At 40.3% G+C, this 18,601-nt stretch overlaps 1 protein-coding gene across 1 annotated transcript in view; it reads left to right on the top strand.

Annotated features, from left to right (window-relative positions):
• Positions 1-17,956: 17,956 nt before the first annotated feature.
• UTRN (utrophin) overlaps positions 17,957-18,601 on the top strand; it is a 309,333-nt gene continuing 308,688 nt past the window's right edge. Inside the window, exon 1 of the mRNA XM_054279111.1 lies at positions 17,957-18,050. Coding sequence (XP_054135086.1) covers positions 17,957-18,050 — 94 coding nt within the window. The remainder of the gene's footprint in view (positions 18,051-18,601) is intronic.

Below are 18,601 nucleotides of genomic sequence, written 5' to 3'. Positions count from 1 at the left end.
TCAAAAGGGTTATAAATCCTATTTTGTAGACAATTACTTTTAGACCTAAGTATTTAAGTAATGCAAAAAAAAACAGGAACAAAAGACAATTTTTGGTTAAATTACTATTTTTTTTTCCTAAGGCATCCTTGAAGTATCTTAATCAAGGGGAACCACATAAAAGTTTTTACTACATAAAGAATTCCTTCCTTAACAGTCCTTACACATTTCCCCCACCCTCCTCCAGTCCTGCAGGGCTTGACATGGTGAGAGTACAGCTGAGGAGTGGGTGAGTCAGTTAGATCATGTCTTCCAGAATCATCCAGCTTGTTTTAAAAAATAACCTGCTGTTTATTTAAATATCTGTAGTGTGAATAGGTAACCTGTTGCTCTAACTGTCAAGTGCAAAGATAGTGCCCTGCACTTTTTGCAAACTGGTCTAATTATATCTCAGTAATGAAGGGCAGTGTATTTCTTTGGTGAGAGGAATTCTTTGCTAGAACCTTACCAAGAGCTGATTCAGTAATTGTAATTTCTTTTATAATAAATAGAACTAGTTAAATATGTTCTCTCAGCTCTAAATGATTTGTAAAGTTCTATTTCAAGTTTCCTTTTGTAGAATAAACAACTAAATTAAATATGAATAACCACATATTTTATTTTGAAGATTGTTTTAAATTCCTGTTCAAGTAAAAATATATGTGCAAAAGAGACTACTTTTAAAATTACATCCTTAAGGAAAATATATTTATTTAATATAAAACTAGGTTAAATAAGGGTCCAAAATGTCACCTCAGCCTTGAGTTCTTGCATCTCTTAAATGACAAAACTAGCCTCTTGAAATAGATGGAAAATGTGACCAAAACAGAATCTAATCTTCCTTGCTTTTTCCCCTTCATGTCTACTTCTGCCTCACAGACTGTTTCTATTTAGTGTAAAACAAGCCTGTTCATTCCCAAACTCATTTTACCTTTGCATTTGGTCATCAGCTGTGGAGGATGGGGTTGGATATCCTTAGGCTTGTTTAGCTTCCCTTCTTAGCGGAGATGTGGCATGATAATTTTTTCAGTGGTTTTGCCAGTATTTGAGGAATACATGAAGTAAAGCGTGTCAGCTTTCTCTCTGTCCCCTTGCAACTATTGATATAGAAACTCATCCTGCCATGAATTTTTCACGCCTGTCTTGGACTGTTGGGGTGAAAAATGTGGAAGCAGTAGGCAAAGGAAACTTTATGCATTATGTACAAATAAACTTTTGGGGTTCCTGCTTTGCTCTAGGCAGCTAAATATCAAAGGATAAAAGTGTCCTGGAGTGACCAAGATGGCTTGTTTTTTTCTTGGAATTTTTTTTTAACCTGTCTTTGTAGAACTTTGTTGCCTGGCCTTTCATTTCCACCCCAGGGCATTACTATAGTGAGCTAAGTAAGCATGGAAGTGGCTGTGTAGCTACAGAGGAGTGTGTTCCCTTCTGGCAGGTATTCAAGAACATCTTTGAATATTTATATGGTGAATTAACACTGTAGTGTAGAAGAAGTTTGGCAGAAATTCTTGGAGGATCTTGCAAGTTGCTGCATGCAAAGTTAGTGGTTTCTTTGCAAAAGCACATATTGAAAAAACCCCAAATGGCACTTCTAAAATGTGCTGAGTAAGGGTGCCAAGAGTTGTATCTGGCAATATGGGATTTTTGCAAAGGCATCTTGTTTTGGATTGTCATTTATTCAATGCAACCTTTATTTTAAAAATTGCTTATACAGGGGAAAAGCTTTGTACCTCCTCTAATGGATATCTAAATTTTACTGAAATTTGTGTAATTGAATTATGTAGAACTTATTAAAGATTTTTCATAAATTGCAAGTTGACCTTGGGTTTGATAAATCTGCTGGTCATTCTCAGTTGTTATTAGCATTGATGTGCTGTAGAAGGAAAGGTTCTCATTGTTCAGTTGAAGTGAAATTCTTAATTTCATGGAGAGATGGAAGAGTGCTTGCTTCCTTTCCTCAATTTTTCCAAGCTGTTTTTTCTTTTAAAATGGCCTTGTTCTTTGGCTGCAACCTGAAGAACAAGGAAGGGTGACCCTGTGTGGGGGATGAGGAATTTGTAGAAATTTGATAAATTTAGAGGAGCGGTGAAGACCTTAAACATCAGAATAACCAGACTGGTTTAGAAATCGCTCTATTTATAACAGCTGTGGCATTACCAGGGAGAATTCTTCAACTGGGTTTGGGCAGAGTAATTTCAGTTTAGCATTCACCTCAGCTCCTCCATGCAGGGGTCACACCTGACCCACTGCTCCACCCACCACAGGATGTGTTGCAGGTAACTCATGGGCACAGCAGTGGGCTCTGTGAGGTGTCAGTGCACTACATAAGGTGAGGGAGAAAGTGTTCATGGGGATGTGTTCATGTGGGAAGATAAGGCTAAACTTAACCATCTGCAGGCAATTAAAATTCACGACAGAAGGTCAGGATATTATACTCTCTGCCAGTCACTTCTTCATTAACTAGACTTATGCAAATATAACATGGTCTGTTAAAATTTAACCCCAAGAGATGACTTCTAGCAACAGAATCAGTGTTGATGCATAAAAGCTGGGAGTAGGTGGAAATGCTGAAATACTGTAGACACCTCTTTCAGCTTAATATAAAAGCACAGTGGCTGAGAAAAAGGCAGTTTCTGCACATAACACACACAGTATTTAGTAAGCAGTTATGTCTAGTAGATATTGGTTCATGGAACTGTCTGATATACACTGTGTCCTTGTAGTGTGTTTTTAAGTTCTTGCTAATGAATTTAGATCCCCTCTACTATTTAAGAGTACCTCTTGATTTCTCTTTTAGCTAAATCTAATCTAAGTACTGTATTTCAGCATGGCTAGGTTCTGTGTGGTTTTGGTTTTTTTTTATGCTTAGGTATGGTGTTTCTGTCCCTCTGCTACTTTGTCCTTCATTTTCCCCAGTCATTTCCTATTGCTATTTTTGTTTAGAGATGGCAAGAGCAAAGAAACAGCTGAAAGTTCCCATGTGTTTAGTTTTCCTGAACTTGGTTCCCAGTACTGGTGTTTTGGTGGTGTTTCTTGGACCAGTGGAACCCTTTAGAAATCTTTGTTTCTCTTGGGTGCAATTTGTCTGTAGTGGCAACTGCCTGTAATAGTTCATCTCTGCTGTTACCAAGTTGAGTGCTGTGTCTTGGGTTGGTTCAGTGAATGGCTGTGAATTTCAAAGGCTTAACATTTTTCTTGTTTTTCAACTTGCATTCAGCTAACATCAGAGCCACCTTATCAAAGAGATCTTTTCTCCTCTTAGGGCAGGGTGTTTCTAAGGATGGATATGAAATTTCAAGTGGTAAAGACCTCTTAATACTACAGTTTTGAGTCACCATGTTATAATAGTAGCTATCAATTATTAAGTTATCTGTGGATGAGACTGTTTATACTGCAGAACAGTGGGATTTTTTTTCCCATTAATTTTACAGTTTTTCCTTCTTAATCAGATGGAAAAACTGTAAAATGAGTCTCATCTTTGTCATGCTTTAGCACTATTGATTGTCACAGATCTTGGGCTTGTCAGATGAACGTAACATTTGGGGTATCCGTGATTCAGATCTGTGCTTTTTTCAGGGGAAATATCAAAAACATCCAGGAAGGTCAGCCTTGATCTTTAGCACTATAGCCTATTCTTCTTTAAGAAGACAAACAAATCGTAAAAGAAAACAAACAAAAAAGCTTACCCTGACTTCCTTTCCCTTTCTGTTTTCTCACTGCAGATGTGGAGTAATGCCTTCAAAGTTGAAAGAAGGTAGAGCTTTCAAAGATTAGTATGTTCCTATACCTTGCTTTTTTGTTATAACTAGTTAGGTAAGTGTCACTTGTGACTGATGTTGAGAGAAAGGCAACAAGATTTCTCCTGAGTGGCAGTAATGGCTCAAGTAAAAGACTGAATACTAAATACGTTATCTGGGGATTAGCAAGGTGATTAGATGTAGCCACTGAGGTTATTGTAAGGGTTAGGGAATGGAAATGATAGAGTTCCAAGGGAAAAAAACCCCACTCTATCTTGAAAAAAACACATTTCATGAGTTTCAGCCCTCAGGGAAGGACATATTTTCAACTGCTTCTGTTCCTCCCCCTCCCCCTCATAAAGTGAATGGTAATGAAAATAGAAATGCAATTATGCACTTACTGGCTTGCCTGTTTCCTCCTGATATACAAAAGCACAGCCACAAGGTGAGGCAGTGGTTTTTAACTGATGGAAGAGATGGGGGTGGCTTTTTGTCATCTTTGTTGTGTATACTCTTAGATAAGAGAGAAGGAGGTCTGTGTAGCTCTATATGCCTGTGCACACATATGTATGCATAGACTTCCATCTACTTTTCCCTTCTAGGACTTACATTTAGAGATTGTGATATTCCTGGGAAATTATGCAGTCCTTTCAAGTTGAGAATAATTATACAGCAATATGTGGATCCAAGATGGTTAAAAGCCTGTCTTTAATGAGGTGTTTCCAGTTAGTTGCTTGGAGTATGGCAAATCCTTAGTTCATATTAAAGCATGTATCTGTATTTCTTTCATCACATGCAGGGATGGGAATTCTTGCAACCCATGATGAACACCCCTGAGCTTTCCCCAGCCAACAAGGGTGGCTTGGAGCCAGTTAGCAACAAGTGTGTGTGTGTGTGTGTGTGTGTGCACATGTGGGAGTGCATCACTGACAGGACTGGGCCACTCTTAAGGGATGGGTTTGTTTCCTTGTCACATCCAGACTGTGTGGGGAGCTCCTGGGCATTGGGGATATAGAAGATAATTCTTGAAAACCTTGACTGATAACAGTTCTTAGAAACACGATGATTTGTAATTTTTTTAAAACTATCTGAATTTGTTGTAAGAATTGATGTATGTTGTCCCAAAGTCTTTGGATTTTTTTGAATGGTAATTCTCTAGGTTGTGACTGGAATGTTTTCTCCAGGATGAGCGAATGCCATGTGGACAATATGTATTCTTGCATATTCATTTTTTTTTTAAATGCCATAACTGAGATAAAGATAAATCTTTTGACTCAACTGACAAAAGGTTTTTAAGGGGCAGAGACATCAAAACAGAAGTGGCAGACACAGGGACATGCTTGCTGCTTCATGAGATCCAAGACTTCATGTAGTGGATACAGAAAAAGTGCATCTCAGACAAACAACTGAGGAATCCAGCCTATGTGTGATAAAATTTATTGCTATTTCTTTTTTGTTTCCCTTCCATCCCCAGCCCACTCCCTTTCCTGGTCAGCTCTGATGTCTCAAATGAAAAGAAATCTCAAACACTTCTCATGACTGTTTATGAATGTTGAGCTCAGCTGCTCTGCATATTTGGTAAAGTTGACACCCAAGGCTTCTCATAGGTGTCTTCATTTTCTGACATCCATCAATTTCTCTTATATATGTGGTGTCTGGATATTGGCATTTGGGCTCTGAAAATGAATGCGGACTCACCGCTTCCTTATGACTCTGCTGGAGAAAAGCTGGTAGCTGGTTTTTTTTTCCACTTTTTTTTTCCAAGATACACTAAGGCTCTCCTGCTGGCCAGTGCCTGAATTTAGAAGCTTGGAGCTATATTTTCCTGTCTTTCTGTGTGCTTGGCTCCTTCCTCGTCTGTGTACTTACTTGTGTATGTGACTGTGAAAGTGGCACTTGAGTAGCTCCACTGAATGAAGGAGGATAGTGGTGGTTTTGTGAACTTGCTGGAAAATTTTAGTTTCACTCTCAGCAAGAGGTCCCCACCCAGCTGGGGAGGCTCCTGTGGTTCTGTGCTGGTGACTGCACTGGGCTTGTTCCTGTGACCTTGGCTTTGTGGAACTGAAAACTTAACTCAGCCTTTAAGTGTCATGTAAATAGTTTCCTTGTGGTTTTATACTGTGTTGGGACTTCACCACCATGTGGCCAGCTTTTTAGACTTAGAGCTTTTTAGAGATAATTGTTTTGATTTTTTTTTTTTGTTCCATTTCCTGCATGAATTGTTCATAATCGCAGTCAAAGGTCTGGCAATAACTTGTTAATGCAAACATAAGACACATGGTCCTACTCTGCCTGGCTTCCACTTTCATATTGAATTTTGTATCCAGACACAAGGGGCATATGTCATATGGTGTGATTCTTGAGGTGTGCTAGGCAGGGCCAGGAGTTGGACTCAGTGATCCTGATATATCCCTTCCAATTTAGCAGATTCTATATGTGTAGTGATCTGTCCTTGCCACAGCAAGTGTCATTTACTAATTTTTGCACTGTTACCATGCCAGAAAAGGAGAAGGGACTGATTATAGAGGGCTAAACTCTCTGCAGTACTTAATTGGAAGGTACTTGGGGGGGCTACAGTGATGCCTCTAAAAGATTGAGTAAGTGGATCTTGGCAATGCCTATCTTTGAACTTGGGTTATGTTAAAAGGCATGTGGCTTATTCCAAAATAATTTTGGGAATTTACATTCAGGTTGATAGTGCTGAAACACTTCTGCTACATTTCTGTGAAGTTCTGGTAGATGAGAGTGCTGTTTTGTACTTACAATGTTTACAAAGCCTTTCTAACGTTATCCTGATTTGTGGTGGCTTTTTCTTCTTTTCCTATGCTGATACTGCAGTCTTTAGAGTGGAATGTAATATATGTTAAATTTTTTTACAGATTATGAAGGAAATTTGCATTTCATAGTGGTATTAGCTATAAAACTTAATTATAAAATTTGACCATTTTATTTAGCCAGAGAAAAGCCTGGCTAAAGCTGTGATATTTCTGATGTCTTCAGGAGGCCTGTATAATTTCTGTAACCAGTGGGCTGTGTTGGAATTGCTCACCATCTCTATTTCTACTTCCCAGGCTCTGCACTGTTTTGGGATTGCTGCTGCTGTTTGAACCTTCTTGCTCCCCAGTAGCCACAAAACCTGAACATGCTTTGTATGCTTCCAAATCATAACAAGTCTCATGGCTCTTCTGTTTTGTTGTAGGAGGTGGGGTTTAGGGGAAGGGAGCACCTGTCAAAAGAAGACTTTGATCTGCTCACTGTATTTGTAATTTGTGGGTTTTGAGGGACAGGTGGGCTATAGAATTGGTTGTGGCCAGATGCCATGGCTAAGAAATGAAGCATGAGGAATTCCTTCCTGTCATCACTGCTGCCCTGGCATGGCTTCCCAGCAGACTTCCTGGTTTTAGTTGGGAAATAGGTTGTTGGTGAGACTGGTTTTCGGAAGCAGTGAAATAAATGGCAAACCAGCTAAGTCATAGGAGTCCTGTTGGTGTTCTTGGCCAGAATGGGCTGTGCAGTGTGTGGGAAGCTGAATGAGTGGTTATGTAGGAACTGAGAGGAGCTCCAGCTCTTCCCGTGGTAGTTACAAAGTTCTTCCTGACTGCAATTGGATGTGTATCCTTGTACTATCTTAGTACTTTACCAGTTACTGAAATACAGAGGTTGAAATGTGTTGGAGCAATTCCTCCTAATTCCAGGACAAGGCAACAAGGGGTAGGACCTGGGAGCTTCTCCACTCATGTTTGTCAGATGGAGGAAGCAAAGCTCCCTGGCTGAGCTGGGCCTAAATACCATCATACCACACATCTGATGCAAGTTAGATTTCTTGTGGAAATACTTCTCCCCTCTCTCCCCATGTCTACTTGTTCCTGCTTTTGTGTGCTGGTGGGAGAATTTCAGTGGTCGCATCTGATCCTGACCAGGAAGATGTCCCTGTTCTCTGCTGTTCCTTCATCCCAGCTGCCTGATCTTGGGTGTAAGAGACAAACAGAAGACATGCGTGTTTTCTATGCAGTATTGGTAGGGATTTATGTGGACTTCACTGGGATTGTACTGGATGGAATGCAATGAATTGGCCTGCCTCATTGATTTTGACTCTCCTGACAGAGGGTAATAAGACTGATGATCATCTGTGTAGATTGGGGTAGAACAAGGGAAGGAAGATAAAAATAATTATGATGGAATGGTAGGTACAAAATTGTTCATATAACAGTACCTGATGGTCACATGGGAGTGAGGAGACTGAATGAACTGTCCTGTCATTTACTTTGAGAGCTGATCATCTTTTTTTCTTAACAGTAGTGAGGTTTTGATCATTTACAGGAAGAGTAAAGGAGTATTTGGAGGCACGTAAGGAGAAAGATAGGTGATGGAAAACTGCAGGGCTGGGGAAGTTACTTGAGTGTAAAGGTAAATTTCTGAAAACCCCTGGATAAAGCAGCTTATTGACTCTTTGTGGTCATATAGCTCCATTTATACTAGAGCTACTTTTCAGTGACCCAGAGTCTCACAAGCATTTAGTAGCAAAGTTCCCAGAAAAGTAGGTTGTAGCAGGTTGTTTTTAATTAGCTTCACAAACATTTTAATTGCACCTCTATGAAGTTCTGTTTCTGAACCTTGCCACTCATATCCTAAACTGCCTTGCTTATCTCACAGTGTAAGCTGTAAAGATCTTTATTCAGAGAATCCCCTCTTTCAAATGGTATTTATGAAGATGTGTAATAGGGGTTTATCTTTTTTCTGTGGCTGACCTGAAATACTTGTGGTGAACTTTGTTATATGGAGGAGAATGTGTCAGAATGCTGTGATTTAAAATTAAAAAAACAGTCACCTAACAAGAAAACAAACAGTATCAATGCTGTGGTTATGCTACAAAGTAAAACAAAAAACCAAAACCAGGCAGCAGTGAAGTTTTATAATGCTTTGTTCATGCAGCTGTCTTAAACCAGTCCAGTTTAAGGGACGGAACTGCACATAACTAGAAAAGTTTGTGACAGTGTTAATTGTGAGAATACTACAGTTAAATATTAAATGATTAGTAATGAAGGTATTATAATGTTTGGTTGAATACAGATATTATAGAGAAGTGCTCAAATCTAGGGCAAGTTGAAGGCAGAGTCACAGACACTTGCACAATCATGTTTGAGCGAATTACAACTTGTTTGTGTTTTGTTGTCCATCTCCTTTATTTATATTGGAGTTTTACCAACCTATAATGAATTTTTTTTAAGGAGACCTGTGAACAAGTTTAATGCAACTTGTTTCAATGATAACTTTGTGAAGTTGAAGTGGTTTTTGCCTGGATGCGTTTGCAGGCCTGCAGAGAGAAACATGGCTTGCTTTTCAGTAGCAACTTGTCACTGCTCATGCAGGAGAAGTTAAACTAGTAAGAAAATAATGCTATGATAAAACCTGTTCTGTTTTTGGTAGCAGCAACAAAAGCAAGTAGGTAGTAGGAAAGACAAGACAACATAAGGAATAAACTGGTAAATGTGTGCTATTTGGAGCACTTGGTTTCCTGTGCTGCGGAGATTGGGGGGGTTATAAAAGCTCATCTGCTAAATGAAGTAAGGGTCTTAAACATGCACGATGGTGCATGGTGTCTCAGAATCTCCATCTGTCCACTTTGGTGTAAAAATGTCTCTTCAAAGGTGCTAATCTTGCATACTCACATTCTCATTGTGAGTATAGCCATGATGTACATATTTTTGAAATACATGGAAACACTGTTTATTTAAACACTTAAATTCAGTGGGAAATAAAGGTAATTATTAAAGGCTTCAGCCTTAAAATGTTTTTGTTAAAGTAACGTGAAATTTTATTGAGCTGATTGTAAAGTTGGTGCTGGCAATGTCAGAGGGCTTCATAAGCAGTAGTACAAAATGGGGGTGTGAAATGCCTAGCTTAAAAGCTGCTGTTCAAACCATGGATGAGACTGTGCCTGCTCACACATTAAGTTCAAGGTGTGATGCTTCAGTAAGGTGACCGATAATATCATTACCATAGTGTGTGCATCTGGTGTTAACCCTTTTAAAATTTGAAATACTTTTAAAATCAGCCAGTGAACATGTGTATTGTTGGCATTAAATATTTATGTGGGAATGCTATGTTGCATCTATTGCATCACTGTAATTGTGAAAGAGCAGTTGTGTTTTGGGGCTCCATTTGTCTGGTTAGGAATGAGTATGATTTGCCAGTCAATCTTGCACAGAAATACTTTTTAGAATATACTGTACATGTGGCCTCTATCTCAACCTTCACATGATTTAGGCTTTAATTCCAGCTAACACTTGGTTATGGTGATGCCAATATGATGATGGTGGCATCATGGCATCGTGCCATGATGGTGGTGGCAGCAAGTAGCAGAGTTGGCCATTGTGCCACAGTACTTTGAGAGGCACAGATGGAATTTTTGAGATGGGTACCATGTGATTGCAGGCTAACTTCTGCACAGTGTTTGCTGGATTTGCTTACAAAGTTTCTGAGAGTATCTTAGTGGGTGGTGGCATTTGAAGAATAAAAGAATGCAATCCTTCTGTCCAGTGGAGCTTTGGTAATTACTCCTCCACACACTTGAGCTTAAATAACTGAGCCCAGTGTTTTCCATTTGACCTAGCAGAAACCTGCAAAGTATCCACACAGAAAGCTTGCTGAAAGTTTCTTGAAAACAAGCAAGGGTGTAAACATGCAAACTTTTGCTGGCTTGCAAAATTGAATCAGTTGCTGCCCCTCAGCTGCTTACCACTGCCTAGTCCTCTTTTCACCACATCTCTGCTGATTGTGGCTTGTGTGAGCTTTCCTTAGCTAGTGTGGAGTTGGGTTATTAACACAGCTATTGCTTAGCCTTTTCAGACTGGGCTGCTTCCCAGTCTCTGCTTGGGAACCTGGGCAGGTGGCTGGAGATAGATAGGTGCACATTCTGTCCCAAATAACATGCACTATCATTTTCACTGCTGTTGGATCTCTGTTTTTGAATGTGTGCATAGCATTACTGTCAGAGAGACTTGAGGCTTTTTGGTTTTTAGTTGTGTGGGTCTGTTATTTCTTTACGTAGCAGTTCAGTTGTGCCATATGCTTTGTCTCTTTTCCATGCTCCTTCCCAAGTCCTCTGATCCACAGAAGTGCTGTGCTAAACTGCTTCACTCCCTCTGAGAGCCTTAATTCTCACTTCTGTGGCCCTAAGAAAGCAGGCTGATGCTGTTTGTTGCTTTGCTCTTTGCTTTTATGTTTCTCTTTGCTAGTTGGCAGTGCAGTGTGGTGGTTCTGTGTTGCCATAGCTGCTGTGTGATGGTTCCTCTGTAAACTGACCTCAGCCTCAGAGTAGTTTATTAATCTGCTATTTTGCAGGTTCCAGTAGGTTCAATATTTAACAAAGCACATGGTTTTATCTCATTCTTTTTCTTTTGTGCTAAGTGGGGAGGGAGGAGAGAAAGAAGGCCATTAATTTTAACAGTAGTTTTAATGATGCACTTCTAGTACCTGACTGTTGATGCAATGATTTTTTTTTAATACAGTCTTTGTAGAATGTTATACCTAGCAAAATGTCTGAATGTTGGATTATCTGTTGAAATATACTCTGACCTTGTTCAGGTCTTGATAACCTTAATCACACAATGATTTGCAATTTGTAGCTGTTAAAAGGAGATAAGTGGCAAAAGGTTGTGAATGCTGTGTAAGCTTTTAGCAGTGAGTGTAAATTTAACTATTGAGACAAATTAAGAAGAGCTATATTAAACCTATATTAAATTAACCAAAGGGTTTAAAGAGGATTGGACAGGAGTATGTTTTGTGTAGGTTTTTTCCCTCTTTTTGGTAAAGGAGGCTTTCATGAAGGTAAAGGCTTATACAGTGGCAGCAGTGTAGGTAATTCTAAGATGGTTTTCTGTAGTTTAGAAAATTTTGCATTGTTGCTCTGGCATCATGCAGAAGGAATGGTGTGATGTCTGCCCTCACCAAGCTGGCTGCTCTGGGGCTGCGCTGGCTGCCTGCACCCAAGCTGGGTGCTGTGTCACTTTGCTAAGTCCTGAACACCCAGTGCAGCCTTCCTGCACTGAGCTGAGTAGATGTGTTTTGGGTTGATTTTTCGGGGTTTTTTTCCTTTCCTTTTTTGACTCTGATAACAGGATGTTTGCCTTGGGTCCTTGGCAGGAGACAGGTTTGTCCTCTGAGGAGCTGGGAGTTTAACTGCACATGTGTTTGTGTTGGACCTGACCAAGGTCCATAGGGAACAGACTTAGTTTTAGCATGCCTCTAATAGTTCCTTACTGAGTTTTAGCTCTCTGAACTAGGAAGACACAGCCTGTTTAACTTAGGGAGCTCTCTTGAGTATTCTTGTTCAAGGAAGGAATAGGGAAACTTGGGGCTCCTAATGCAGACTTTGTGCAGATCCCTCTTTTCCAGGTGAGCAAAACTTTCCATCCCCAGCATAAAGACTGGGAAGTCCAAAGAATTTTGTTAATAGTTCCTGCAGAAAGCAGGGCAGCTCTGCACAATGCTGTCCCTCTTTGTCCTCTGTGTTTTTTTGTTGTGGGAAAGCATGAATAGAATACGTTGTTGCAAGCAGGAAGGGAAGTAGACTGTCTGGGTGGAAGAAATTGATCGCTAACTTTAACAAGACTGGTTATGTGTATGCTTGTGACACTGTGTCAGTTTGGAAATACATAGCTTGTTATAAATGGTACAGCTAAAGAATTAATGTCTTAGAGGGTGCTGTCTGATCACCCATGCATTGTTACTGGGCATTAAAAAATGGAAAACCGAACTTTCAGATCTTTGGAGTTGCAGTGTTGGTGCAACCCTGCTGACTGTGAATGCGGTCATTGGCCAGGGTGCGCCACTCTTGAAACATGCCTGTGATTATATTTAACTGTGTTATTTCCCCTCCTTCTCCCCACCATGGTAGGAGATAAGAGTTTTAGCTTTTAGGATGAAGGTTGTGGTTGTAGCTGGGTGGAGTGAAGGCCTGAAGATTTGGGCAAGTGGAGAGATTTGCTTGATCCACAGCTTCTCTCCAGACTTCATGGTATGTTTTGCTTCCCTTCTGCCCAGCTTGAGGCAGACATCAATGCACAGCCCTGTGGAGTCTAGATGGGGAAAGCTGGAAGAGTTTGAAAAGAATCTATCAGAAGATACTTTGAGGAAAAAACACTGTGGGATTTACAAGGAAGCTTTGAGATGTTTATTTTCTTGGAGGTACAAACAGATGTTTACAAAATGAGTGACAGGAAAGTATGCTTGCCTAAACCATTGCTTCCAAAGCTTTGGATTGCGTCCTGGCATATGAAGGAGAAAGGAATGACGTGTTTTTTGGAAGCCATTCCTTTTTCTGCAGCAGTCCTACTGCTATGGGGTATGCTGAGGGCAGTTGCCTGTCCTGGGTGGAGTTGCTTACCAGCAGCTCTTACAGCTGCTTGGCTGCTGACTTGGACACAGTCTGTCCCAGTGCAGCAGGGCAAGTGGTTTTGGAAACACGGAACCACCAGGATTGCTTGTTGGAGGAGCTGGGCAGATCAAGTGATGGCTCCTCACCCGTGCTTGGGCTTGCATGCTGTCACTCAGGGCTCAGTGCCTGGGCTTCAGCTGAAATACACATTACCCCCCAGCATATGAGCACACAAGTGTTGAGCAGTGCATCTGTCATGGATTCTTTGGGATTTGTTTTATACAGGTGCCTGTGAATGGGCAGGAGCCTTATTTTGGAAGGTGTGATCAGCATTTTAAATGAGAAGCAAAATGCAGAAGGCTCCTACTTTTCCTGTGGACCTCCTGTCACCCCTGTGAGTTGCTGTAAACAGGTGGCCCAGGATGTTTTGTGAAAAGCAGGTGCTTTTTGGATGTGGCTGGGTTTTACAGGTGTGATCATAATGTAAACAACACTTTCCGAAGATTAATGTGCTCCACAAATTTCCTCAGTATTTACATTCAAAATATTCCCTTTTACAAAAGGAAAAGGGAAGCTGTAAGAGGAACATCAAAAAAGACAAAAATTATGGTGATTCTTGAAAGGCATTACGATTTATGTACAGTTGCTACTATTATTTCTTTTGCAGGATGAGTCAGTTATTTGTGGCAGCCACAGACATGCAGTTTTACGAGACCCATGTGTCAAGTGCCTGAAGCACTGTGTGCTGGAAAGGTTTGTGTTGGAGCTGCCTGTGAGAGCACTGAGAGAATATCTCTGTGTGCTATCTGTGCTGCAGTGCTCCACTAGCTGCCACACACTCCGTTCCTCCTCAACAGTAGTGAGGGCATTTACTGTATTGATAATGTTCTTTTCAGTAGAAAGCTTTATGCTTACATGAACCTGGCTTTGTGAAACAAGGTTTCAATAGAAATTCTAAAAACTCAGTGTTCTCCATGTGAGTTTGCTGGTGTTGAATGTTTCCTGGAAGTAGGGATTAAACTAATAACTAGTTTGCATCAAAATGCAACAGGCATTTGCAACACTACTTTCCGTTCAAGTTATTCTTGCCCCTCTCTACCATCCTTCTTAGCATCTCCTTAGAAGCTCTTGTTTACTTGCTGGAACAAGTATTGTGTGGCTTGCTAATTCAGATTATGGCCAGCAAAAAAAGTTGTCAGGTTGTTGTGGTGAAATAAAACATCCTGAACAAAATTAGGGGGTGTTAATCCCACAGCATGAGAAGCTCTTAACTAAATGCTCATTATAGCATATTATAAAGGGTAGGACTAGACAGGTAACACAGAAACCTTGAGGAAGGCTGAGCTTCCCCTCTAGGAAAACTCTTGGCTTGCTTGGCTCTCACCTTGGAGAAAAAGGGTGAAGGAGGAACTTTGTACCTCCTTGTTCTGCTCCCATAAGAAGTCCCTTAGATTTGTTTTTTCCCTCTGCCATAAACCCAAGCCTTTTTTTATGGACTTGAATGGAAGAGTGGAAGTTCAGAGCAGGGCTACCCAAGGCCTACTTGGAACACAGCTGGAAGGAGGCAGATTGTGAAAAAGAAGCCAGTTTCCTCTTCTCAGAGTCAAGGCATTTAAAGCTTTTGGATGGCTCCCAGAAGGCAAAGAAGAAATGGAAAGCAATCTCATTATAGATTGTCTTGCATACAGGGGAGTTTTATAATTAAAGGATGTTGCCCTCTGCTTCCATTGTTGTTTGCCTCTCTGAACTTCAATTTTACTCTGAACACTGTGCTGACAGTGTATATGCTGGGGCTGTGATAGAAAAGTGATATTAAGTAGTTATGAGCTCACCTTCAAATGAATGGGTAGAGTTATCGGAGTTTTTTCCCCTCTTCTTTTCCTTCCCCCCCACCTCTAGGTGCTTTTTTGCTTTCCCATTCCCTGCTGTCTGGACTAAGCTCTAGATGAGTAATGTTTCACAGATGAAGTGTGGCATTCAGACCTTCTCTTCAACAAGGGCTGAATTGTTATCCAAGCTCCAGTCCTTCTGAAGACTGTTAGAGCAAGCTTGCCATGTATTGAGTGTAGCCTTGTTCTTCATGCTTTGTAATACATGGGCAAGCATAAAAAGCCATGATTTCTACTTACTAGGCTTTTAGTTATGCTTCCCTCTACTTCTGTCTTCCCACAGTAGTTTCAGCTGGTCTGTTTGGCTGGTCTTTTTTATCATACATGATAAGAAGCCTAGGCAGCCGGCCAGCTGCTGTGGAACTATAATAGGGCCAGTGGCATGTACAAAATTTGATTACTGCTGTCAACACCAGAGAGAATAGAAGAGATCACGTACTCCAGTCAGAGAGCTACTAAATAAATGGCCTGTTGAATTCAGTAGTAGTAGAAATAAGACCATCTTGCTCCTAATGAATGAAGTGGTTTATGGGTAGAGAGTATGCTAGTACACTGAGCTCTGGAGTTAGGTTAAAAACTTTTTAAAAAAGTCTTCCTTTGCGACCTTCAAAGATTACTTTGACCAGAAATTTGCATTTCTCTTCTGTTTATCTGCTCTTGCAGTAATGTATGGATTTCACACCCAATACTACAGATATTCAAAGAGGCCATGGTTTCACTTTTAAAATTTAGCTTAAAAATATTCCTGCCATCCTAAAGCTAACTTCTTTGCAGATGGGTTCAGATATGAAACTATTTCATGCTAGTAATTCTATTTCCATTTAGGCAAGAAATTTTTGTTTTTTTAAGTTAGACATAGTGTGACAACCTCCCCCCTCCCCCCCCTTAAGTTAATACATATTCTCAGTGTATATTCTTGTTGAAATGTTGGATTTTTGAGGTAAAACCTGATGTTAGATAAAAGTGGTTTCTCCGATGTTCATGGGGCAGCTGCTGATGTCAGGCAGAGCTTGAGGGCTGAGCTTCTCTGGAAGCTCTGGTGCATGAATGATTTACTCAGCTTCGCTAATACCTTCACATTGAATGAAGTTCAGGGGACTGATGGAGTCAGAGTGGTGTTTCTATAACTGCTCTCACTGACTGCAATCACTTCCTCATTTGAGAAGTGGTGAACCCAGAACTGTTGTCACAAACCAGCTGACTCGTGAAACTTGTGCTTATTCCTCAGTCTTGCCAAGTGTGGGTGGGCCTTGGAGCGGCAGGGACTGAGGTGAGGTACTGGATACACAAGGAGAGCGTTCTTAGGGAATTCAGACCAGTCTCATCAAAACTTGAAAAAAGGAACATGTGGTGCTTCTGGCATATGTGCAGGTCTGTCTGCTAATTCTCATAATTTGTTTGGTGGAGTTGGCAGTGTCTTTTTGTTTTGTGCTTGGGAAGTGCTTGGCACAGTAAGGTTTGTATTTATATGTATTACAAAATACATCCTTGTTTGCTTCTAAAATAGAAATCCTAGCTTTAAAACTTTTATGACCTTTCCACTTTGGTCCTGTTTGCATGGATCACAAAAAGGTTTGGATACAAATGTCTGATTTAGCCCCCTGAATGTATGGTTGTATTTATTAATGGAAACAAAACTCCTTTTGTGTGAAGCCTTCAACTTTGAGGAATTCTTGAATTTGGGGAAAAAACCATCCAACCCACAAATTTAAGTAAGACCAACTTCTGATCCACAAAAATTTAAAGAAAAATCTGATCTTGATTTCTGTCTCCTTCCCTTCTCTGAATAGTGTCTGGGGTGTGATACAGTAAACTGTCCTGACTGGATATTAATGAAGATAGGAGAGCTGTATCCAGAACATTTGTCTTATAGCATGATACAATGAGACAGACAGACCAATCAAACAGCCTGTCTTTCTGCTTTTGAAACCAATTTTGTGGTTTAGAATGCTCCTCTCTGATCATAATGCTTGTACTTAGGTGCTCTAGCTAATCTCCTCTTGCATTACTTTGTTGTGACTATTGGAATTCTGTACAGTTCAGTGTCCAAAAGTGTGGCTTATGGAACGTCTTTTATAACTACAGTATTTGGAGTCCTCTTCATTTGGTTATAAATTTGGTGACAGGCTTTTGAAGACAGAGGGATTCAATTTGCCTTTTGTACTGGTGGATAGCACAGTTTAAAGGCCCACTTGAAAATAACTCAGATCTTATCATAGCCCTGCATTACCAATTTTCTGCTTTACTGTTCCTTGCTCTGTCTTGTTTGGAATTACTGCACAATGGTGAGGGCATGCCTAATCAGAGTTTGTAATTTTTGACTTGGAGGTCTATTTGTACAACTTCCTTGATGTGCTATAATCTTATGTTTAAAATTTCTTGTGCTTTTTTGAAAGGCCATTAAAAGATGTGGATGCGTACTTTGAAGAGTTGTTCTGGTTTTTTCTTCTGTTGAATGTGTGAAAAATTGTTATAGTGATAGTGCAAACTTTTTACCAAATGAATACTAAAAATATTTAGGATTTGTAAAATTAGTATGGTGTTTGACCAGAAGTTTTGATTTGAACAGAAAAGGAAAATTACCATCAGCTTTCCTATTTTCAGTTTGTAGAATTTAACTTGCCAGTTCTCTGAAAGCTGGAGTGTCCTCCTGTTTTCATAAGGAGTAGCAAGACAGCATATTTCTCTGATTTTAAAGAGAAAAGAAATCTCAATTATCTTGAAGTCTGTTACTTGCTAACGTGCAGCCTTTTTAAAGGTTGGCTTCCTGACTGGTTCCTGTCAGTCCCTGTGTGGCTGAATGTGTCAAACCCTCAGAGGAAAACCAGCGCTTCCCTCCCCCTTGAGTCCCAGCATGCAGTTCTTGCGTGGGTACTAGCATGTACTTCCTCTCCATCTTCACTTTTCCTGTTATTCAAAAACTGAGCTTGATCATGAGCGTTCAAACAGCCAAAAAAGTTGTGTGGAAAAAGTACAAGGTTGCTGCTCCTCGGCATACTGACCGGCAGACCTGTTACACTCCGCTGGGTGAGTGCTTCCCTGTGCTCTGAGGGCTGTGGTAGATTAAAGGATCCTGGCATGTGGGTCTGTTTTTATCTTCTACACCTGATGAGGGCTGCTTTTCTTTACTTTGCAAAAGTTCATTTGCACTAACAGAGCAGGTCGTGGAAGGCATGGCAGGAAACAGAGTGGGGAAAGGCTGTTTTCTGTGGCACTGCTCCGTTGAAGTGTTGTGTGAGCTCTGGCTGTGTCACACCTGCTGACATAAGATCCTCTTGGTAATGCTTGCGTCGTGGGCTTCCCTTTCACCTAGAACAGTAACTTGTTCATGGCAGAAATTTTAGTGTTCTGTCTGATTGAAAGTTTTCATGTCCCTAATTTTCTTAACCTATGCATTACATTTTGGTGATTTCAACATTTACTTATTTTGATTCTTTACAGTTCTGCCTAGTGTGCCTTTTGGTACTTTTGAATGTATAAACTTACAGCTTCTCCTTGACACCCCACAATTTTTTCTCCTCATTTTGGTGGTATCTCAAGAGAGCTGTATTTCCTGTAATTTGGAAAGAATGTTTTGT

This window comes from Melozone crissalis, unplaced genomic scaffold (assembly GCF_028551555.1).
Source record: "Melozone crissalis strain CALT ecotype California unplaced genomic scaffold, PUWL_Pcris_2 ptg000027l_1, whole genome shotgun sequence".
Classification (NCBI taxonomy): Eukaryota; Metazoa; Chordata; class Aves; order Passeriformes; family Passerellidae; genus Melozone; species Melozone crissalis.
The sequence above is the reverse complement of the archived record's forward strand: the minus strand, read 5'-3'. Positions and strand labels throughout refer to the sequence as shown.